Below are 24,431 nucleotides of genomic sequence, written 5' to 3'. Positions count from 1 at the left end.
GGTACATGTGCCACATAACATGTCCTATGTCTTCTTTATTGTCTTTTAAACCCCATAATAACAACTTGGTCAAGAACTTGTTTATTTTCTTTTTAAGTAATTTAAAGTTTGTGCCTTTTAGTTTTTTTGAAATATTCTATTTAATATTTGCATTCGTTTTCAATACTTCTTGCTCACCTAATTACACAAAGAACAAAAAGTATATGAAAAAAGTAGTTGGGGAGGGTTGACGTGATCTCCATATAATTAATATTTCATTCGTCACATTTTATGCTTAATTAATTTGAATTTAATATTAAATTTAAGATTTTTAAACTTGTGATCTAAAATAAGTAACAGATATTTGTGTAATTATAAATCATTTTATTGAGAATAAAATATGTATTATATAAAATTAAGTTGTCTTTTTTAAACGGACTAAAAAAATAAATTATATAAATTGAGACAGAAGAAATACTATATGATCTACAAGTAATATGTTGAGTGTGTGTTACATATTGTTTGAGAATTGTTTATTATATATGTTTAGATAATACTCTCATCTTATGTGGTAGTTTTTAAACTTGAGTCGAATTCGAAGCTTAGCTTATTTTGTGGGGAAGAGGCCGGAGGTGTTAAGTATCTCATTTTGTTAGTCAATGGAGGTTGTTGTCTCATTAATTATATGACTTTGAATAATTCGTATCTTATGAATTATCTTTAACGTTGAATTATCTAGACCTAATATTATTATTTTTCACGCAAATTACCTTATTCGGTGGAATGGAGGTAGTTATTTGATAGTGTTTGCCAACATATTGACTCAAATACTACTAAGCTCACATTTTGACCCTTTATGTCATTTTAATTTGATTGAACATTAAATTTAAAATATAATATTTTGATCTTTGTAAATCAAAAGAAATATGTATAAAATATATGTCATTAGGTATAATAATTTTAAAAATGTCAAGTGAATAATTAAAGTTTAAAGAGTTACTACTATACAAGTGAAATAATATTTAAAAATTGTCTGAAATTCAATTTCGAAATTAAAAAAATTAAAAAATGTCATGGCCAAATAGGATCGTCGTCCCATTATCCCTTTTTTACTAAGATTTATAGATGTAATAACATTTAAATTTATTGTTATCTCTACTGTATATATGGTGTGAGAAATAAAGACAAAGGCAAGGCCAAGTGAATGAGAATCAAAGAGAAAATCCAAATCTAATGTAATTAAATTAGAATCTTTGATCTGTAATTATTAATGCTAATATTTTTTTTTTTGTGTTAATGCTAGGGTAAAGACATATATCCAATAATAACAATACATAATCAGTCTAGGACTTTTATCTCGTAAGGACTCCAATTCGAAATTTCATTAATTAAGGAATAGTCGTATAGGAAAAAAATATTATGAAGGGTGTTTAAATTTCAGATAGTAAATTTAATTTTTTTTATTATAGAAATTCGATCTTGCATGTTATGCATGCTTCTGCACCCAATAATTATCGAGTTACTGCTCACTTATTAAAATTGTGTGCGTTTTTAAATTCTACATATTTTAAGTGATTTTATATCTATTCTTGTCATTACACGATGAGTCTTTATTGATATATACAAATATAAAATAAAATTTAATCTCTCTATATAAATATTCTGATAATATCGTAATTCTGACCCTTAAAATAAAGAAATCTTAACCATCTTACCACTTATTAATCCTCTTGTCATTATCTCATTGATTACATTATTGTATTTTTCATCTTTTGACTCTTTTTTGAAACTCCAATTAAATGTATATTTCATGTAAGCCCACAAAAAAGACTTTTCTTATATAATAATTATAATAACACGTACCCAAAAAAAAAAAAGACTTTTCTTGTTAAGAAAAAAAATAAGAAATCCTTAAATACCTAATACTTATTAGCCCATAATACATGGACATAAAAGACCTAACTTTACCATCATAGAAAGTACACCATATATTAGTTTTTTTTTTCTTTTTGGAAGTTTTAATTCTTGTGGATGAAACTATCCCCACACCCACGCATCTTTAATTTAATTAGTTTTTAGTTCTTTTGAAAATTCAAAATAATAATTTTTTTGTCCCACTTGGTACCATATAAATACACTTAAATTAAATAAAGACTATTTCTAGTGTGCCTAAACTCTTTACTTTCAATCAATTTTTTCGCTTTGATGAGATGGACACTCAGTAATCAAATTTAAAATTTTAACCACGTTTGTAAAATAACAATATTTAATAATTGCATTTGCATATGAAATGTCGAAAGTAATATTTGATAGTTAGGTAAACAAACAGTAAAAAGAGAAATGAATCATAGGTAAGGAACTTGTTTTGGAGCCGATCAATTCAGATTCGTGTGAAAAAATTACATTTTAAAAAGAAAAATACTTTTTATTAAAAATAATCATATACACAGATGTTTGAAATATAAATCTCTAACTAAAAATAAAAAGGTATTTACTATTTTGTTATAATCTTTAATTATATAATTATTATTAATATTATAGAGGGCCCAATTGACGTCATGGAAAGTTCCATTTTCATATGATATAATATTTAAATATCACTCATGAAATATCAAAATAATATTTGATAGTTTGTGTTTTATGATCATATAAAATCGAAGTTAGGTTAACAAACTGTTCTATTTGTATAGTTCCCTTAAAATCGAAGGCAAATACAAGAAGCAATGTTATTTTAAGTTCAATGAAAGGGCAAAATGTTCCATTTTTTTTATTTTTTAAAATAATTTTCACAATAACATATGGTGTTTAATTAATTTGATGGGAAAAGTTTTTCAAACATTAATTTGGCTTCATAACCGTTAAATTAGGCCAATGTATATTTTGTCCTTTCCATACATATATGGTTCTCAACCTTGAAGACTTATTCAAGGATTTGTTGTCACATTATTTAAATTTGCTTTTTAAAAAATTATACTAAAAAATCAAATTTGAATATTAAAAGTTTGATCTAGACCTTAAATAAATAAAAATATATCTCGTCACTACCAATCTAAGATACACCAAAAATATTGATGGCCTACTTTGAATAGGAAAGTTTGAATACTTTTCTTTTATTGTTGATCATTGGGTGTTCAAATTAGTTTATGCGTATTTTAATTAATTGAATAAAATACATACATGTAACCTCTCATGGATATTACGGACCATCATGTAAAACATAGGTCTGTTCAAAATCAAACCAAAATCGATAAGCCGAATCGATAAAAAAAGTTATTAGTTTATAGTATTGGGTTATTGATTTAGTAGTTTTGATAACGGTTTTAATTTTTTTTGTTATCGGGTTATCGTTACTTAACGGTTTGAAGTTTTCTTTTAACGGGTTAACCGATAACCCGACAGTAAATTAAATAATTATATTTTGTACCATTTTGTATATAAAGTCCTCGACTTAGAGTTTGATTTCCTACTTTTATATTTGGTTGTCTCAAACACTTGGTTATTCAACAATGTAAAAGTGTTTGCTTTTGACCAAGATGTAACTTGTGAACTCAAGTGCATCGTTTATTTGGTTTGTCACCTTGTTTTAACGTGATTTTCAATATTTTTTCTTTTGTGTCAAATCTTAGCGGCTAAACCGATAACCGAACTGATAACGATGAAAAATCGATAAACTAATAACCTATAAGATAATATCTTAATGGTTCTATAACGATTTAGCATCTCTACAAACCGATAACCAATAAGACAACCCGATAAACTTTAAAAATCAAACCATACCGACCGATACAGAGCCCCAGTAAAACATATAACTTTTCACTAGTATTATGCACCATCGCCTATCGTTCAACGTGACTCGAATCACCAACTTTTGTTGATTGATACTTGATAGAAAAGATGCTTAATCACTTGACTTAACTTCACTTATTAGTCACATCCCTTAAAAAATAATACTAATATAAATAATAATCCTAATATATCACCCTTAGATCATTATAAATCATCTAAATGTTGAAAAAGGAAGAGTATAGTAATAAAATACAAAAGTATAAAGTAGTAATTTATCTTATGATATTTTGAAAAAATAAAAATAGATATTTTATATTTTTAATATAATGAATAAATAAAAATAAACTAAAAAAAAGTAAAAAGAAAATTGGCTGAACATCAGTAATCTATGGAACAAACAATAATAATATATGTATACGACACAAGATTATCTTGAAACAATAAGTTATTTTAATTAAAAGCTTTTTACTGCAAACCTTATTTAATTATTATTTATCTTTTCAAATTAAACTTTTTTATAAAGGTATTTTGAAATAATTGAATACAAATATTGAACATTGAAAAAAAAAAATTCAAAAATTTAGAAGTAATATATGACTGTAAAAGGAGCCAAAAAGTAAGTTTTACATAATGTAGGGACAGTAGAGAAAGTAGAAAAGAGGAAAAGGGAAAAGTAATTTAGAAAGTTTGAAGAAAAGAAAGCTAAATAGGGAGGAAAAGTAAAGGCATTAAGAAGCTTTTTGCATGCACCATGTTTAATCAATTTTATTTATTTATACGTTTTTTTATGAAAAAGTATATAAAATCTAATTTTTATTCTTATTTGTTACTGTAATTTTATTTTGAAAATTAACCTTATAATTATAATAAAGAAGTGTATCTTTAATGTTAAAAGTATAATTATCAATTTTTAAGTTTTGAATTTTTTTAGGAAAAAAAAATTTTGGCCAGAAAATTTTGTCAGAATTTGACTCTTACGATGTTTTATTTATACTATTTTACCTTTTAAAATATTTTTACCTTTTAAACTTTAATATCTTTTAATTAAAAATTAAAAAAAATCAGTTTATTTTATTGAAAAAAATATTTTTATTTTTTTTAATTTTCTAATCAAACTTTCCGATCATATAGCACTTCCTCTTATTTTAAACTAAAATTTCATGGCGTTAAAAAGTTGTAAATATTGCACCTCACTAATTAAGTATGTGATCCATGATACGCCTATTTGAGAAAATAATTTACTCCCTCCGATTGAAATTGTTTGTCATGTTACACTTATCGAAAGTTAATTTGATTAATTTTTAAAGATAAATTAGATCACATTAATTCGATATTTTAAATAAAATAAATAAATATTTTAAAACTACATGAAAAGTACTATAAATTACATTTTTTTTGCATATTAATATGATGAAAAACTACATCTTAAAACGTTAGTCAAAGTTTTTATAGTTTGATTCTAAAAATACAAACCATGACAAACAATTCCGGACGGAGGGAGTATCTAGTAGGAAAAAGAAAAAATTGATAATCTCTTTGTTCAATGATAATTATCCACTATTCATTAGACACACGTCTTAACTAACATAAATAATAAGGATAATATTATTTTGTTTCCCTTAAATGTATAAATTTTGATCTTTTTGGAAATGTATACGATATTGAATGTAGTATTTAATATAAGAGTAAAAATAGACACAAAAAAAATAAATTATGGCTTAGTTTTTTTAATTAAATAAATATTATTGAATAATTATTTTTAATAAAGTGAATAAGTATAAATGAAGAGAAGAAGTTTTTTTTTTTGGGACAAAAATAACTGAAAAAACTTCACGAGATTGGATTTCGTTTAATATTTTATCTAATTTACATATAAGTTAATTGATAGGTATTTAAGCATATAAAAAATTGATATACTAATTGGAGAAACACAAGTCGTGTCATTAATTTTAATTTCAAATCTATTTATGGTCAGACAAAGTGAAAAACTAGTTAAAAATAGAAGTATATTTATCTATGTTAAATTTCCATTAATAGCCTCGATAAATATTGAGTGCATTAATATTAATCCTGTGCTATTATATTAACCAGATTAAAAATCTTACTTGTGTACGGATGTACTTACGTTTTCCTATGAATTTACTTAATGGCTTAATTAATGACATTTACTCTTAAGGGAACTTGTTATAAATAATTAGATTTTTGTTAATTATTTCATTCATCTTAAATTATCTTTATGTATTTCTTTCCTACATTTCTTTAAAAAAAAAACATTAACTAGAAATGATTTTGACCATTTAACCTTTTTTTTGTGTGTGTGTCATAAGATAATTTATATGTAATATTAAATATTTACTTTATTGAAATATTTGTAATATTCAAGAACAATTAGTATAAAAGATAAATTAATTTTGTCTTCAACGTTTAAAATAACAAGATATTTTTAGAATATAAATATTTTCAGTAAAGACGACAAATAATTTGAAACGTAGAAATAATAAATTATTCAAAAAATTTGTACTTTTTGTTTCAAAATGCTTGTTACAATTTTCATTGATCAATGTTTTAAAATGTATTTTATTTCTCATTTAAAAACAATTCATCTTATAGTACTTCTGATATATGAATATCTAATTAAATTTTGATACGAATTAATTTAATTTATAAAAGTTATCAAGTTAATTTTCAAAAAATAAAACGTAGCAATAGCATCATCAAGGGACAAAAGGAAAAGAAGAAAAGTCATGAAATGACAAAAAAATAATAACGGTTTGAAAATAATCTTTGGAAATTGACATATAAAAAGTTTTTTTATTTTTTGTTGATAGAAACATATAAAAAGTTAAAACTAATTTCAAGTTAACTACTATTCTTTCAAAAAAAATATAAATATTTGTTGATTATTCGGTGGACACCACAAAAAGCTGTCCATTTATTTGATTTTTCTTATGTGAAAAGTTCCACTAAAAACAATAATTGTATTCTTTTTCAATTGAAAGAAAAATAAATTAATTGAATTGTTCAATGATTCGCTAATTATTACATATAGAGATATTATTTTCATATTTAAAAAATTTGGTTATAAGTGATGAATTATTGATTGCCAAATGGCTAGATTTCTAAAAAAGTAATTTTGAAGTGATAATCACGTCCTAATTATTATTAGCTTATATTTTGATGCCTTCAATTTTATTAATTTAGGATTATTCAATCCCATGTGACTTTGTCAAAATTATAATTATGTTTAGTGGCCAAGATCATTGGATTTGTATTTCAATTATTGATCTCAAACGTGGGTACATGAACATGACTAAACAAGCAATTTTTTTTTCCAAAAAATTAGCTATATACCAACTTTATGTTCATGTATATTTCAAGAAATTACGAATTACGTTTAATTATGTATAAATTTTACGAAAAAACAAAAACATTTAAAAGCATAGTCTAAAATAGGATTCGTAATTAATTCTTTGTCCGGCTTAACAAACACAAAGTTTGTATGCATAAGAATTAGAGCATAGTTGAAATTGGATTATATTGTTATTATTTACCTGAATTTGTCAGTATAAAAAATGATTACATCATTAATTCAATTGATGAAATAAACTATTATTTCTTTGCAAAAAATAATAATTAAGAATAATATATAATTCTTTGGCCGTCTAACAACAATAAAATTTCTTAAATAGTTGTCATAGAGTGATCATAAGTACTTCTTTTATATTTGGGAAAAATGCATAAATACCTCCTAAATCTATGTCCGAAATCTCGGAGACACACTTATACCATATTAAGGTCTTATTACCCCTGAATTTATTTTATAAATAATTTTCTAACCCTTTTTGACCTATATGACACTATTTTGTAAGCCCAACGTGTGTTGACATTTTTTTCAAGCTAGTGTCATGTAGACCCAAAAGGACTAGAAAATTATTTATAAATTAAGTTCAGAGGGATAATAGGACATTAGTATCGTATAAGTGTGTCTCTAGAATTTTCGACATAGAATGAGGAGATAGTTATGCATTTTCCCTTTATCTTTGATTAAAGATCTCGAGTTTGAAGGTCTCGAGTACATAGTCAGTTTTGTCATAAAACATTTTATTTTTAATATGAAACTTTTCTAATATAAATGTAAATCTAATTCGGATGAATTTTAAATACCGAATAAAATAAATAAATATAAATTGCTTAGAGAGGTGAAAGTAAACTGGCTAGGTGGTCTTACTGGTTGAAGGAATGTGTCAACTTGCAGGCTTAAAGTATTTATTTTATTATATGCAAATATATCAGTCCACAACAAAATAATAAAAAAATAACATAATGTTGAAAAAATCCAATAAATAATACTATTAGTATTATTATTTTAATTACCTTTTTTGATTATTTTTTTTAAAAAAAATATTATAATCTGGATCAAAATAGACTGTGACCAGCTATACGTCAAAGAAGTTTGTGTAGTACAACTAAGTAACGTGCATTAGGAAAGTTGACTGTCTTTTTATTTTTTAAAAAAGAAAATATTTTATTTTTGTAAACAAGAAGATATTTATTTGTCTTTCTTCTTATTCACAAATAAAATCACAAAATTTTAATTAAATCAAATTAAAAAAAAAAAGACTACTAAAAGAAGTATGGTACTTGTTTGTGTGGGTGGGGGGGACATGAGCATGTGCAGGCACACCCCTTGTTATTATTACACCAATTGTCATCGGTTAAAATATTTTTTATCGAAATATTATATTATATAATTAATTATAAATGTTTTAAACGAAATTTGTGACTTAATTATTTTATGTTACTCCTAATGGTCACTCACTAACTGAGACAACAGAATCTCTTTATATAGACAAAAAAAACTGTGTTACTTCTTTTAGTAGAAAAAGTAAAACAAAGCGAAGTTTATTTTAGTGAAAGAAAATAATGCAATTAAAGTTAAAACTAAATACAAATAAATTTTAAAAAGAAAGGAAAATGTTTTTTAACAAAAATTTATACAAAAATATTATAGTTACAATTTTATCATATCAATATAATGAAAAAAATTATATATTGATCAATATATCATTTAACTTTCGAATTCAAAATATAAAATTAGGACAATAATCACCAAAAATCATATCTTAAGAATACCGGTCAAATTTGTATGATTTAACTTTCAAACTTAAAATGGAAATTGTGATAGTACTCGTCATGATTTGACTCTCGAAAATAATAATAACATCGGTCAAAAATAGTTAAAGTGAAAATTATGATAGCATTGGTCAAGATTATATAATTTGACTTTCGGAAAAAATAAACTGTAATAATATTGGTTATAAGTAGAATTATTTAGTTTTTTTGAAGAAAAAATTATGACAAATATTTTGAAACGGGGAGAGTAAGAGTAATAACATAACAGGGTAGCAGCCTGTTATATAGTAGTCTTCCACACTCTGTTTTGGATTTGGTGGGCGATTTACCAATCTTATTTCTGGACCCGAGAAAAATCCTATCTTTCTTTGGTGGGCAGTTGTTGCTTCTCTTCATACTCTTTTAACTCAGCTCAGTTATCTTGTTTTTTTCTTTAATGGGTGATTTTTTAGTAACTTATTGATATAATATAATAAAATTGTGTTGAATCTTGAAATAGGAAGAGAGGAAATTGAGCAAGATGGGGGAGAAACCTGAGGTGTTAGATGCTGTATTAAAGGAGACTGTGGATTTGGTAATGGATCTGACTAAAAAGATCAAATTTTTGAACTTATATTTCGTTGGTTTTAATGGGTTTGTTTCCTTTTTTTGTTGGTGTTGTAATTGCAGGAGAATATACCCATTGAAGAAGTTTTTGAAAATTTGAGATGTACCAAAGAGGGTCTTACTGGTACAGCTGCCCAAGAAAGGTTGGCAATTTTTGGGTACAACAAACTAGAGGAGAAGAAGGTGTGGTGATGATTACTCTTTTTTTTTTTCCTTTTTGTAGAATTGTTCCTTTTCTTGTTTTTTTGATTCCCTTGCTGGTCCACTTTGAACTGAATCTCTGTATATTCTCTTCCTTTTTTGATTTGGTACTTTGATGGGTTAGTTTTCTTTTTTTTTTGTTGCTGAAATGTTTCCTCTTTTCTCCTTTTGTTTTCTTTGGATATCTTGTCTGTCTTGTTTGGACTTTGAATGGACTCTTTTTAGCTGAAAATTAGATGTCTTTAGTTGAACTAAGCTGAATTGATGGAGAATTTGATGCTTAAGTTTTTGACGTGAAAGTTAAAAGTGAACTGTTATCATTGTTGAGTGTTATTGTTTGCTGTGTTATAGGAGAGCAAATTCTTGAAATTTCTGGGGTTTATGTGGAACCCCCTCTCATGGGTTATGGAAGCTGCTGCTATTATGGCAATTGCTCTTGCAAATGGAGGAGTAAGTGCTAACAAGCTGATTTACCTTTATATTGGACAATATGCTGGTTCTTTTGACTTAAATTGAATATATGTCGAATTTTGTAGGGAAAGCCTCCGGATTGGCAAGATTTTGTGGGTATTATTACCTTGCTAGTGATTAACTCAACAATTAGTTTTATTGAGGAGAATAATGCTGGCAATGCAGCAGCTGCTCTCATGGCTCGTCTCGCTCCTAAAGCCAAGGTTCTAGATTCACCAACCATCATTGTTATTCAATTGCTATTAGACAGCATGTGAAAGTTGTTAACTTTCATAATTTTGATGGGAAGTATGAGGTTGAGAAACTAATGGAAAGTTGTCTTAATTGTTTGCTCTTGTGATATATGCAGGTTCTTCGAGATGGAAAATGGAATGAAGAAGATGCTGCTGTTCTTGTTCCTGGGGACATTATCAGTATTAAACTGGGAGATATTATTCCTGCAGATGCTCGTCTTCTTGAAGGTGATCCCCTGAAAATTGACCAGGTGATTAAGTTTTTACGATTTAATAAGTGGTTGCTCACTGCATTCAATATTTTGTTTAACTGTGGCACTGATATTATCTATTACTTGCAGTCTGCTTTGACTGGTGAATCTCTTCCTGTAACTAAAGGTCCTGGAGATGGTGTCTACTCTGGTTCTACCTGTAAGCAGGGAGAGATAGAAGCTGTCGTCATCGCCACTGGGGTTCATACCTTTTTTGGGAAGGCTGCACACCTTGTTGACAGTACAAATCAAGTGGGACACTTCCAAAAGGCAAGTTGAACTTGTATTGTCTTATTTGTTTTGAATATTAGTTGATAATCTCATTCTTTTAAATCTCACATTCAATGTTGTTGATGTCTCTATCAGGTTTTGACTGCTATTGGAAACTTCTGCATCTGTTCTATTGCAGTGGGGATGATAATAGAGATCATTGTGATGTACCCTATCCAACACCGCAAATATCGCCCTGGGATTGACAATCTTCTTGTCCTTCTCATTGGTGGAATTCCAATTGCCATGCCAACGGTTCTTTCAGTCACGATGGCAATTGGATCTCATCGGCTCGCTCAACAGGTTTGTTAGTTAGCATCTTGATCTTAGGATGTGGTGTTTCAGCATGTCTTCAATCGTGAGTTATTGTAGTTCAACAGTTCTGATAAGCGATTGCATATTTCATCATTTTAACTATTCAGGGTGCTATTACGAAAAGAATGACAGCTATTGAGGAGATGGCTGGTATGGACGTGCTTTGTAGTGACAAGACAGGGACCCTTACACTAAACAAGCTTACTGTTGACAAAAACCTTGTTGAGGTGAGAATAAGAGTTCAGTCTTGTGTTTATTCCTTATTCCACACCGATTCTGATTTTCTTGTTTGTTCCTGCTAAATTATCAGGTTTTTGCCAAAGGTGTTGACGCAGATACTGTCGTTCTGATGGCAGCTCGAGCGTCTCGTACAGAGAACCAGGATGCCATTGACACTGCTATTGTTGGGATGTTGTCTGACCCGAAGGAGGTAACTTTAGAATTGCATGACTGTGTGATTGGTGTATCCATTTTAGCTAGAGAACTGTTCTAATGCTGCCATTAATGCAGGCTCGTGCTGGCATTCGTGAAATACACTTTCTTCCTTTCAATCCAACTGACAAGCGTACAGCGCTTACTTATCTTGATGGTGAAGGAAAAATGCACAGGGTCAGCAAAGGGGCACCAGAGCAGGTATGACTGTGATCATCTAAGTAGTCCTTCTTTGCTTGCTTTTACTTTCCGTGATTGCATTTTCTAACCAATCACTGCAATTTGGATTAGATCCTAAATCTTGCACACAACAAGTCAGACATAGAACGTAGAGTTCATGCGGTGATTGATAAGTTTGCTGAGAGGGGTTTGCGCTCACTTGGTGTGGCCTACCAGGTATTTTGCTTTCCTTTTATCATCTGTGGAACTCATCATGTCATATATAAATTGAAAGAATCAATTATCTTGCAGCTTAAGCATATAACCTATACTATTATAGTGGAGAGGAGGGATTAATTATCTCTGTCTCCAAGTTCTATCATTGTGTCGAAAAAATAGAGCTTTATTTCGCTTAATCACATATACCCTAACTTCCCATGCAGGAAGTTCCAGAGGGAAGGAAGGAGAGTTCCGGAGGACCATGGCAATTCATTGGTCTCCTGCCTTTGTTTGATCCTCCAAGACACGACAGTGCTGAGACTATAAGGAGGGCTTTGAATCTTGGAGTGAATGTTAAAATGATCACAGGTATTTCTAATTTTTTCATTTTTTATGATCAATATATTGAAAAATTGTTGGCAAATAGACTGCATGCTATATTGGCAACTTGGTAGTAATGGCTACCCAACCCCTTAATAAAAGGAAGAGAGAAAGGAAAAATGTATCCAGTGAGTAGAGGTTTCCAAAATTATCACCAACTTGAGATGGTAATGCAGTCTGCTAGTAATTCTTTGTACACTGAGCTTGTTGGCTGTTGCATCAAAGACTACTTTTGATTCGTTCCGATATTGGGACTGTGCCTTTTTGTTTTTGATTTTTGGTGAGGACAATATTATAGTGGTACTGGGTTATGTCTCATTTTAGAGGCACCGCCTGGTCTTATTGACTTAAAGTGATGTCTCTGCCCGTCGCTTGGCATTTTCATTTATTGTGTTGATAAGGATTTCAGGCTTTCACAATTGAATTTTAAATACTATTACTTTGTGTTTGTCAACTTGTGTTTTACCAAGATATTGCTTTTTGATGTAAAAAGCTCAGATGTAATTTGGACATGTATCATCTTACTGGTACTGCGTCTTTTGCTACATCAAAGTTCGACATGTTTATGTGCCTGCTTAAATTTCTTGATGTCTGTTCTTTTGGCAGGGGATCAACTGGCTATAGGAAAAGAAACAGGGCGTCGTCTGGGAATGGGAACCAACATGTATCCTTCATCTGCTCTGTTGGGGCAGACTAAGGATGAATCAATTGCTTCTTTACCAATTGATGAACTGATAGAAAAGGCTGATGGTTTTGCTGGAGTATTCCCTGGTATATCCCTCTCAGAAAATTCTTTTACTTCTCTACTTTTGGGTATTCAATAGGGTATTTGTTTATCGGAATGTTCGTCTTTACTGATACCTTGTCTTGCTCATTGCCTTAGAGCACAAATATGAGATTGTAAAACGCTTGCAAGCTAGGAAGCATATCTGTGGAATGACTGGAGATGGAGTCAATGACGCTCCTGCTTTAAAGAAGGCTGATATTGGGATAGCTGTTGATGATGCCACTGATGCTGCTCGTAGTGCTTCTGACATTGTTCTTACTGAACCTGGTCTCAGTGTCATCATTAGTGCTGTTCTGACTAGTCGAGCAATCTTTCAAAGGATGAAAAACTATACGGTATATATTTTTCTTGTTGGGTTACTAGAGGCGTATATTTAAATCCTTATACATCCTACATTTTTGGTATATCATAGCAGCTGTTATTTTGAGGGTAGTGTATTCCTGAATGAGCTTAATGCACTTACAATCTGTCTCTGATGCACAATATTGATAATTTATCTGTCTTTTTTTTTTCATCGGCAGATATATGCTGTTTCCATCACAATCCGTATTGTGGTATGTTTTTTGGCTGCTGCTTCTTCTTTTCTCTTTAATTTTATGATTCTTAAATGATATTTTGACATTCTTCTTCTATTTTTGTTACAGCTTGGTTTTATGCTTCTGGCCCTTATCTGGAAGTTTGACTTTCCACCTTTCATGGTGCTTATCATTGCAATCCTCAATGACGGTTGGTCCTTTTCACCAATAGTAACATAGACGATGTTTAGTTTCAACATTCCGTCATTTTAATAAACCACTAATTTTTCTGTAAGATGAAATTTGAGGGTATTGAAATGAAACATGCTTGTATTATACAAAATTAAAATTAAAAAGGGCTAGAAGTTCTCTATATTTTCTGATGGCTTATAAATCTCTGACATGAATAAAAGATCATAGAGAGTATAGGACCTAAAGTAAACATACTAACATGTGATATTTTTCCAATTAATTATTCCCCCATCCGGTTCATAGTAATTTATTATGTTGGGAATAACACCTACTCATGTGGTATAAGAAAAGTAAAAAACCTATTAAAGAAAAAATGATATTCTACAAAAGACATCCAATCTTTAATTCAAATCGGAACCCCATGGATGCACCAAAGAGAAATAGAAATAAGAGGCTACTCCTCACATGTACAAAATCATTTTTCATTTCATCAAAAGCTCTTCTATAAAGTTTAGTATGATCTGCCACTGCAGTGTTTAGTTAGTTCTCTTGCCGTTCTAGTGTCTTTTCTACGTCTCACTTCTAATGTTATGATCTCAGGTACCATTATGACAATATCAAAGGATAGGGTCAAACCATCTCCTCTGCCTGATAGTTGGAAGCTGGCTGAGATTTTCACTACTGGGGTTGTTCTTGGTGGCTACTTGGCAATGATGACAGTCATTTTCTTTTGGGCAGCATATGAGACAGATTTCTTCCCGGTGAGCATATGAGTTTCCTGTATAATATCAATAAATTTGTTCAGTTTTGACATGACAATGAACAGACACAATATTCACAAAAAAGATGCAGGTAGTTTGAGATGTAGCTGTTATGTATTATGTAATAAGAACTAATGAAGGAATGTTTAGCCGCACAGACTGGTTATGTATTATATAATAAGAACTAATGAAAGAATGTTTGGCCGCACAGACTGGTTATGTATTATATAATAAGAACTAATGAAAGAGTGTTTGGCCGCACAGACTGGTCATCTTTTATCTGTGAAAAACTATGGAGGACTTTCATCTTACCTGTGCAGCAGAACTTTGTTAATAGTGTTGTTATGATAACTAACTGTATATTAAACTAAATGATCTGTTGACTTTGCTGCTTGGATTGTTGAAAGTTGAACTGGCGTTAATTATGAACTGTTCTTAGTTTGTAATCTCACTCAGTTTGGTGATTGTCCAGCGTGTATTTGGGGTATCAACACTTCAGAGGACAGCAACTGATGACTTCAGGAAACTTGCATCAGCAATTTACCTTCAAGTGAGCACTATCAGTCAGGCCCTGATATTTGTCACAAGATCTCGAAGTTGGTCGTTTGTTGAGCGTCCTGGTTTGTTGCTTGTGGTTGCTTTTCTGATTGCTCAACTGGTAAGCCATTTGCTCATTCATTCTGGCAAACTTTCCACAACTTGATCAATCTATAATGTTTGGTTGCTAATTTTAAACAGGTTGCCACCTTGATTGCTGTTTATGCAAGTTGGAGCTTTGCTGCAATCGAAGGAATTGGCTGGGGTTGGGCAGGAGTGATCTGGCTCTACAATTTAGTATTCTACTTCCCGCTTGATATCATCAAGTTCTTAATCAGATATGCTCTCAGTGGAAGGGCCTGGGATCTTGTTCTTGAGCAAAGGGTATGTGATACAGTAGAGATATACATATATGATATATATTCATTCTCATGCTAACGGTATGTGACGGGTTTCTTTGTATTACAGATTGCTTTCACCAGGAAGAAGGATTTCGGAAAAGAACAACGTGAGCTTCAATGGGCCCACGCACAGAGGACCCTTCATGGGCTGCAAGTTCCTGACACCAAATTGTTTAGTGAAGCTACCAATTTCAATGAGCTTAATCAGTTAGCTGAGGAAGCAAAGAGGAGAGCTGAAATCGCTAGGTAAAGATTGTCATTTTGAATTTTTTTTATTTTTTTTGACAACAGAAGTACAGTAGTTTCTGCTTATGTTTCTAGTTGGGTGTGAAGTTGAACTTGTATTTGTGGGCATTTCATTCTTCTCCCTTTACTCATATGGCCATGCTACAACATCCCATATCCATTGCTTGCTTCACTTTATCTTTACTAAGCTTTCTTCAGCTAAACACATGTTGATTTTTCGTGACTTCTTGGAAATTGAACACTACATTTTTCATTGCAGGCAACGTGAGCTGCACACACTTAAAGGTCACGTGGAATCAGTGGTGAAGTTGAAGGGTCTTGACATAGAGACAATTCAGCAGTCATACACTGTTTGATGTGGGAGCAAGTATGACTAGTGCTACTTAACTGGTGAGTGGGTGATAGAATGAAGACATAATGAGTGTGTGAGTTACCTCTGGAGCGACAAGTTCATAGTAGTAACATCTTCAGCGTTTAAAAGTGCCTTATATATTTTATACATTTTTTTGCTTTGAATTCTTGGTTCATCTTTTCCTGCTTTCATGTCTTGACTACATTATATATATTACAATTGACCAAGAATGAATATTAAGCTATAACAGCATTCATTATCTATATTCTCAAGAGTTTTTATTTCATGGTTTAGCAGCATCTGGTTTTTGTACTGCTTCTCTCTATTCATTGATTAAAGAAGTTTGGCTTTTTTGCTTTGGTGTGTGATGGTGTCTTCTCAATATATTTGAGGGAATTTCTTTAACCTGCTGTTGAATGGATTAGTTCATTTTTTTTGGTTTCCCATCACTACCCATTTAAGGGCTTGAGTAAATTAGATTGGTGCTGGGAAGTTCCACTTTGAGGGTAAAGCGTTGTATTATATTTGGGCTAACATGCTATTAGAACTATGCCTACAAGAAATATCTCAAAATATGGTGATGTTTTAGCCACCAATTGATCTTTCATAAATTCCCACCAGAAGCTTACATTTTGATTCATCAATGTAGGGATGCAAAAATAAAGAGTTAAGGGAACAAAATTAATTTGAGAAAGAAAGTATGTAATATCTTTATGTGACACTTGGGAAAATTCGGTTTAGTTGTTTGTTATACATAATAGTTGAGTGACTTTTTATGATACTGCTCAAATAACTTGACCCTGCCAATCCAACAAAGAAGAAAGATGCAGCGATGCTCCTCATGGTTTCAGGGCATTGTTTGTAGAAGAACTCATTCTCGCTGATTAATGTAAATGCCTTGGAAAGACCTGTTTTCAGTTATGAGTATTTGAAGTACGTTAAGGTTGAAAGATAGTATGTAGAAGTGGAGCTTGAGTGAAACACTGTTATTTTTTGTACTTGATTAATGAAACATCTATGGCAAATGCATTCATAGTTCATCTTTCATAAGTCTAAGAATTTCACCTTTTCTGTGAAATATAAATGCCTCCGACTGTCCACTGGTGCATGGAGTGTTGGATTGTACATGGACACATGCACCATTGATGGACAAATTCTCTATTTCAAGTCAAAGTTGAAAAGATGAGCAAAAATTGTAAAAGAAACATTGATTTGCAAATGCTCACCTGATAATGCCATCTGAGGTATTAGCCATAGTCCTGACATAGATGAAATAGCACCTTTCCCCTGAGTCATTTGTAGCATTGGCCTAGTCATAGTTAGGGTTCTTCTCCTGTCTTCAACAATCCCTGATATGAACATTGTTACGATCGATAGAAATATTCCAATTCCCATTTTCTGGAGAAGGCTGATTCCATCTTCTTTTCCTGTGAATTTCCGAAGCCATGGAAGTAAAACACGGTCATATATTGGTAACCAGATGGTTATGCTGAGCATGGAAATGCCTATGAAAGATGCTGGAAATTGTTGTGGCCTAGTTGATTGTCACTTTGTAAGGCTTGGAAGATAACATAATTTTGTGATTGAACAACAGAGACATAATAGATAGTTCCAGCTACCCATATTGGGATCACTCTTAGTAAGCATTTCACTTCTTCCACTTGTTGAATGCTACAAAGCCTCCATGGATTGACTGCTGATCCATCTGATGAGTTTATTTGGTCTTCTGGTGTTTTTACTGCTGCTTTACTCAAGAATCTGAAATCATGAGCCCTTTTAGTTAGTCAGTAGTTTATCTAACTTTGAGGGTCAGTTTACGCGAAATTAACTTGTAACATTGATGCTGGCAAGTGGAATTACCTAAACTGATCAGTGTAAGGAAGCAAAGAAGTCAAGGAATTGGAAGGCACATGGTTGAATAGGGAGTAACATGGTTGCTCTGGCAGCTGCAAGTGCCTTTTCTTGATAGCAGCCACTAAGACCTGTGCCACAGTTGATAAAGGGCTACCTTTTGGCACAAGCCTGACATAAATTTTGGTGCCCACAAAGAAAAGTGCACAAGAAAGGAACCTCATAATTGTGAGGATTGCTAATCCCAATGACCAACTGACACTTGTTTGAACATACACAATGACAGTCAATGAGACCATCACAGCAAATGTGTGAGTGAAATAGTTGTTGGAAAATAGCATATACAGCGGAAGCATTTCAGAATCATACATCTTGCATGAATATAAATAACAATCACAAATAGTTATCACATACAAAGTATGCTGAAAATTAACTCAGGATTACCTCTTGAAGCGTGTGCAGATATCTTGAAGTAAATCCAACTCCAGTTCTATAGTCTTCTACAGTGATCCCAATCAACAACTGAACTCTCTCAATACTTGGGTGGGCAAGTATTGTATAGAATACTCTTTCAAATCTAGGTTAGAAAAATCCCTATTTATAGAGATGTCTTCCTAGTCCAAAGAGGAGAGGAAAAACCAATTCTTTTTCTTTTAGGAGAAGGCTACTTTTCCATCTTCTACTAGAAAATAGGATTCTGAGTTCTAGTTAAATTGGGCACGGGAGGGACCATAGAATTTATTACTGAGGCTTCCTATTATGGAAATAATTCTAAATAATTAATTTAAATTATTCTTACCATAATAAATTACAAACCATTCCACTAAAAATTCGTAATTGAACTCCTCTATTTATTTCGAAATTCACCACTAAACACTTATTTGATTCCCCATGTTAAGATTACTGATACTAATCAATAAATTAAATTACTGATGAATTTAATTCAATGATTAAATTCTTTTAGAGCAATACTTAACTTGTTTCATGTGCCAGATTCATAAATCTACCAGCCGGGTTTACACATGAAAACTTACAAGCTTCTCATAAAAGGTGTATCATCAATCTCTATACTGAGACATGGATTCCATCAACTAACTAATTATTTCACCAATATATATTATTATCATCCAATTTACCAGGCATATTGACCCATCTCAGAATCTCATCTTTTAATAAATCTAAATGATAAATAATATATACAGATCATAATCGTTATATCAAGATTAAGAATATAAGTACATTTAATAGTTTAGAGAATATGTTTTTATCAGTCAGTCTAAAACAACTATCTCTGCTTGGTCCCGTTCAATACATACCAAATGCACTAGCACGAGAAGTTAGAACTATGCCATTCTCATAATCAAGATAAATTACATTTAATCTCGTGCTACAATCTTTCTGATGATTTTGTCCAAATTTCCATCTATGATTGTGAACTATAAATTTTAACTTATAAGAACTGATGATTTAATCTTCTGTGTATAAGTTTAAACTCTATACACCAAATCATCTACTATATAAGTTAAGGACACATATATGACAATTGATCTATTTAATGTAACACTTTATTGAATTGAATAAATAAATAAACAATTGTTCAATATTAATACTATATCAAAACGCATGGTTAATAGTATATCCTAACAATAGTACCAATTGAAGAAACTACTGATTCCTCTTCTTCCTGATTCAGTTTTGGGATCAAATTGATCAGCTCCAAATGCTAAGTTACATGGCCTTATGCCAGAAGCACCAATTACTAGCAAACAAAAGCCTACTAGTAAAAATATCATTTGTCCTGGTGTTGGACCAACACATATTGGTGCAGGTTCTTGATTTCCACATTCAGGTGGATGAAGCTTTGTGACTGCTGCTGTTAATGTCAAAACTAGCATTCCCTGTAAGTTAAAGAAGAGATCTGGTAATTAGAATCATTTCTAGACAATTTTTGTCCGAGGAAGTCATTTTTCTGGCGTTTGGTTACCAAGAAGGAAGACACTGAGGCAAATCCAAGGATGTTGTAACGACCAAAGTATCAGAAAGAAAAGCTCCAAGCAAGGTGCCAAAGTTGCAAGTGCCATTGAAGATGTTGACAATATTAGTAGCTGTTATGCTCTTCAAATGGAAAACACTTGTCAAATAAACCAACAGATTTGATGAGCTTCCAATTGTTCCCAGCTTCTCAAATGTCTCATTCCCTGCAGTTTTTAGCATACAATAACAAGTTAGACTCGGCTATATGTAAAATAGTGTCAAGAAAAGGAAAAATTATGAGACTATTCACTAATACAAGTTTAGTGTATATATATAAAAAAAACCTATGACAAAGGGCATGGCTCTGATTCCTCTGTAGTTTATTTCATTTTTAGTTGCTTCTCTGTCAATCTCCTCCATTGATGCTAGTAATGTTATGGTTCTTTGTTACTACTAGCTTTTTTTTCCCCAGTAGATATGAGTACTAATAGGGAAACGTACAGTTATTAATAGAATCCTATTCGATTCGCGATCATGATACTGTTTACAAACAAAAGAATAATGATTTTTTCTATGCACTGTGTGTGGATGAATTTAGAAAAATGATTTTGGGACATGTTGATATGGGGAATTAATAGGGCTTTATGGAATTGTTGCGTTTAAATTCAAAGGGCATCTCTATTGATTCCAATGAAATTTAACTTATATGCACTAAAGATAAGTCCAATATGCTGTTGAAAATGAGTTGTTTGCTTACAACCATCCATCTATGAAAAGGATAACATCGAAAATTCCAAATATTAATGCATATGTGAAGTAGAATATGAGTATTATGGCTTAGATAGTTCAAAAGTAGAATAAAGTGGATTTAAAAAGAAATAATATTAGATTATGAAAAGTGTATAATTTATTCAGTTTTTGTTATTATTCTTGTCTTTTTTTTCTTTTCTTTCAACAATAATTGATACGCATGTATTAAGCAAACACAAATCATTCGAAGAGACTTCATGAAGTAGCGATAAAAGTAATAAAGAAGCAAGGGAGAATTACTTAATTAGATATATAGCACTATTACTTAACTTTCAAAATATTTCGTATCTTATCACTTATTAAAAGTTTCTATCATATATTAAAGAAATACATATATTTTTGGTTTCTATCATATATTGAAGAAATACATATATTTTTGCTACTAGGTACACAAAGATAGGAAAGAGACGAGTGAGATTGGGAAGGGATGTGAGCGAGATTCTTATATATATGGAATACAAGATACATGGGAGAGTGGTGAGCAAGATGGGAGAGATGCGAAAGAGATTTGTTGTGTATCTCAGATATATACATATGAATCCACTTGAAATAATGTATTTAAAATAAATTACATTTGCCACTAGATACACAAAGATAGGAAAAGAGGCGAGTGATATTGGGAAGGGAGGCGAGCGAGATTCTTATGTATTGTGATACAAGATACATGGGAGAGTGGTAAGCGAGGTTCTTATGTATTCGGCTACAAAATACATGGGAGAGTGGTGAGCGAGATGAAAAGATACGAAAGAGATTTATTGTGTATCTCATATAGATTAAAAATCCACTTAAATATAATGTATTTAAAATAAATTACATTAATTTTTACTCATGTAGACACTATCTATAAGTTAAGTTTATGATAGTACGTTCGTTTTTTTTATATATATATCATTCTTATAATAAATAAGTAGTTTTTTAATGAATAATAAAAAATTAAAATTGCATATTCACAAAATTTAGACTTCAAATTGAACTGTATTATTTAATTTTTACCTTATTTCAGGTTAAAAATATTGATTATAACAATATTTCAAAGGAAATGCCAAATAAAAAACGAAATAAAACGAACATATACTAGTATCAAATATAACCGCCATTGACACGAATAATCTGTCCATTAACCCATTCAGAAGCATCGCCGGCTAAAAACCCAACCACCGGCGCCACATCCTCCGGCAGTCCAAGCCTTCCATGTGGACACTCATCAATCGCCTTCTTAATCATCTCCTCCGTTTTCCCTTCGTAAAACATATCCGTTGCAATGGGTCCCGGCGCCGCACAATTCACCGTTATCCCTGTCCCTTTCAGTTCTTTCGCCAGTATTTTCACCATTGCTTCCACGGCCGCCTTTGACGCCGCGTACGCCCCGAATCCGGGCCTCAACGCCACCGCCATCGACGACGTTAAGCATATAATCCTTCCGCCTCCTCCGCGCTTGATTCTATTAGCGCCTTCTTTGCAGCATATGAAAGCTCCACGCACGTTCACATCGAAAGTCCTGTCGAAATCCTCTAGGGTTGTGTTTAGGATCGACGGGTATTTCCCGTCGAGTACGCCGGCGCAATTGACGAGGATGTTGACCGGCGATTGAAAGGCTGATTCTGCAGCGTCGAAGAGGGATTTGACTTGATTTGGATCGGAGACATTGGCTTTGACGGCGATTGCGCGTGGGGAATCGGAGGTGGAATTGATTTGGGATACGACGTCGTCAGCTTGAGTAGAGTTGGAAGTGTAGTTGATGACGAGTTTAGCTCCGAGAGAGGCCAAGTGAAGAGCAATTGCTTTGCCGATTCCGCGAGAAGAGCCGGTAACAATGGCTACACGATTCCCGAGGCTTTGGCCTTGGGCTACGTTTGTTTCCGCCATGATCACTGAAGAAAAGCACTGAAATTGCTAGAAAATGGAATTTTGTGGATAAACAAACGAAAAGTGCTGGTGTGGTGCTAAATGTGTGATAATATTTAATACTCATAACAAATAATTAAAAGAGGAGAAAAAGTTCAAAATAGTCTCTTTATCTTCTATTAAGAATTAAAATCATATTTGAATTCTCACACAAATTATAATAGTTCCTCATGTTTACATTTTAGGTCAATTTCCAAATTCTTTCTTATTTTGTAATATTATTTTTATTCATAATTTATGTATAGAATTTAATTTTTATTTTTTTATATATATTTAGTAGAAATAATAGCTTCATGTAAAGAAAGGAACATTTTATTTTATTGTACATTTTTACAGTTAAAATCAAGAGATTTATTTATCGTTGTCACGTGCAATTGTACATTTTTTCTTTTCTTGCAAAGTCAAATGTTAAAGTGTTTTCAGTTTAGCCGTATTAATATTACTATCAAACAAAATAAGATTTTCTTCACACCTTCTCTTACATTGAGTATTATTTCTATCAAAAATATTTTTAAAAATTTTTAACGTTCTACACATAAAATTATAGATAAAATGAATATTTAAAAATAGGCCGGAGTTTGAGAGAGAATAAAATATGTATGAATATTACAATATATGAAGGATCATGATATAAAAGTTTAAGAATGACTTTGAGGTTGAACCTAAAGATTAAAACTATTTTAGATTTTTTCCTAATGAAAGAGATAGTCAAACTTGAAAATCGGTTTTAATTTTGGTCATAGTCAAATAAATCGCTCGACACTGTAGGACAAAAATTTTAAATGGAGATACTTCATATGTCTGCTATATTTGGGAAAGAAACATCTTCAAATTTAAAGAAATAACTAAAACATAAGTTAATCTTATCACAAATATAAAACTTTTAATAAATGATTAAAAAAAAGTAATATAGGAAGTCATAAATTCAGATAACATATAGTATTTATTTATATTTTGGACCAAGTTAAAAATGATAAATAAGGTAAACAAATATATTTAAGAAAATGAAAATGATGATTTGAAAATAGATAAAACTCCAAACAGCAAAATTAGCTCTTAAATACAATTTAGAAATTACATATTTATAAACATAAAACAAAATCATAAAAATTAGCATGAAATTGTGGTTCTTGCAATTTTGATAATCTATTGTCTTTAAAAAATTTATATTTTAAAATAAAATCTGATATGTTGGTCTTCTTTTCTGCAGTACTATTTCAATTGATATGATAAGAACATTATTTTAATATTTGTAATGGAAGCTTATGATTTAAAATTATTGAACACCACTCTTTTGTGGAATGACATGCTAATTTTTCTCATCAATTATTTATAATGTGAGTAAAAATATTGATAGACATCCATCTTATTACTATGATTTATTTATTTACAATATGCATGAACTTGAAATTGTGTAAATTACTTCAATTCCATGTGATCTCCCAAATACAATGGTGATTGAATTTGAATGCTTGATTTGTTTTCATGAGTAATCGTTATCAACGTTAAACATGTTTAATGCATTGTTGAATTTTAGTTATGTTAATTAGGATTTAGGAAGTAAAACAATACTCGCAAATTGATTTATCTCTCTAAACTTGACACGAAAATTTACTTTAATACTTAAATTCTATGAGTGTTTATATACCCCTTAACATATTTGA

At 31.0% G+C, this 24,431-nt stretch overlaps 2 protein-coding genes and 1 pseudogene across 2 annotated transcripts; 1 reads left to right on the top strand and 2 right to left on the bottom strand.

The window, feature by feature from the left end:
- Window positions 1–9,197: 9,197 nt before the first annotated feature.
- Window positions 9,198–16,511, top strand: LHA2 (plasma membrane H+-ATPase). Its single transcript, NM_001247548.1, has 22 exons — window positions 9,198–9,269; window positions 9,398–9,472; window positions 9,568–9,687; window positions 10,057–10,155; window positions 10,242–10,379; window positions 10,526–10,660; window positions 10,751–10,930; window positions 11,027–11,233; window positions 11,353–11,472; window positions 11,556–11,675; window positions 11,756–11,878; window positions 11,969–12,073; window positions 12,280–12,424; window positions 13,043–13,207; window positions 13,320–13,558; window positions 13,745–13,777; window positions 13,868–13,949; window positions 14,531–14,691; window positions 15,164–15,349; window positions 15,430–15,612; window positions 15,697–15,875; window positions 16,135–16,511. The coding sequence occupies exons 2-22, from the start codon at window positions 9,419–9,421 to the stop codon at window positions 16,229–16,231; spliced, it is 2,871 nt and encodes a 956-aa protein (NP_001234477.1). The 5' UTR covers window positions 9,198–9,269; window positions 9,398–9,418; the 3' UTR covers window positions 16,232–16,511.
- A 427-nt stretch (window positions 16,512–16,938) lies between these two features.
- Window positions 16,939–20,819, bottom strand: LOC101256191 (protein NRT1/ PTR FAMILY 2.10-like; annotated as a pseudogene).
- Window positions 20,820–21,817: 998 nt separating this feature from the next.
- LOC101249180 (NADPH-dependent aldehyde reductase-like protein, chloroplastic) lies at window positions 21,818–23,362 on the bottom strand. The gene has a single exon (XM_004241516.5). The coding sequence runs from the start codon at window positions 22,726–22,728 to the stop codon at window positions 21,943–21,945; it is 786 nt and encodes a 261-aa protein (XP_004241564.1). The 5' UTR covers window positions 22,729–23,362; the 3' UTR covers window positions 21,818–21,942.
- Between the last annotated feature and the right edge of the window lie 1,069 nt (window positions 23,363–24,431).

The sequence above is a fragment of the Solanum lycopersicum genome, chromosome 6, assembly GCF_036512215.1.
Source record: "Solanum lycopersicum chromosome 6, SLM_r2.1".
Lineage (NCBI taxonomy): Eukaryota > Viridiplantae > Streptophyta > Magnoliopsida > Solanales > Solanaceae > Solanum > Solanum lycopersicum.
The sequence above is the reverse complement of the archived record's forward strand: the minus strand, read 5'-3'. Positions and strand labels throughout refer to the sequence as shown.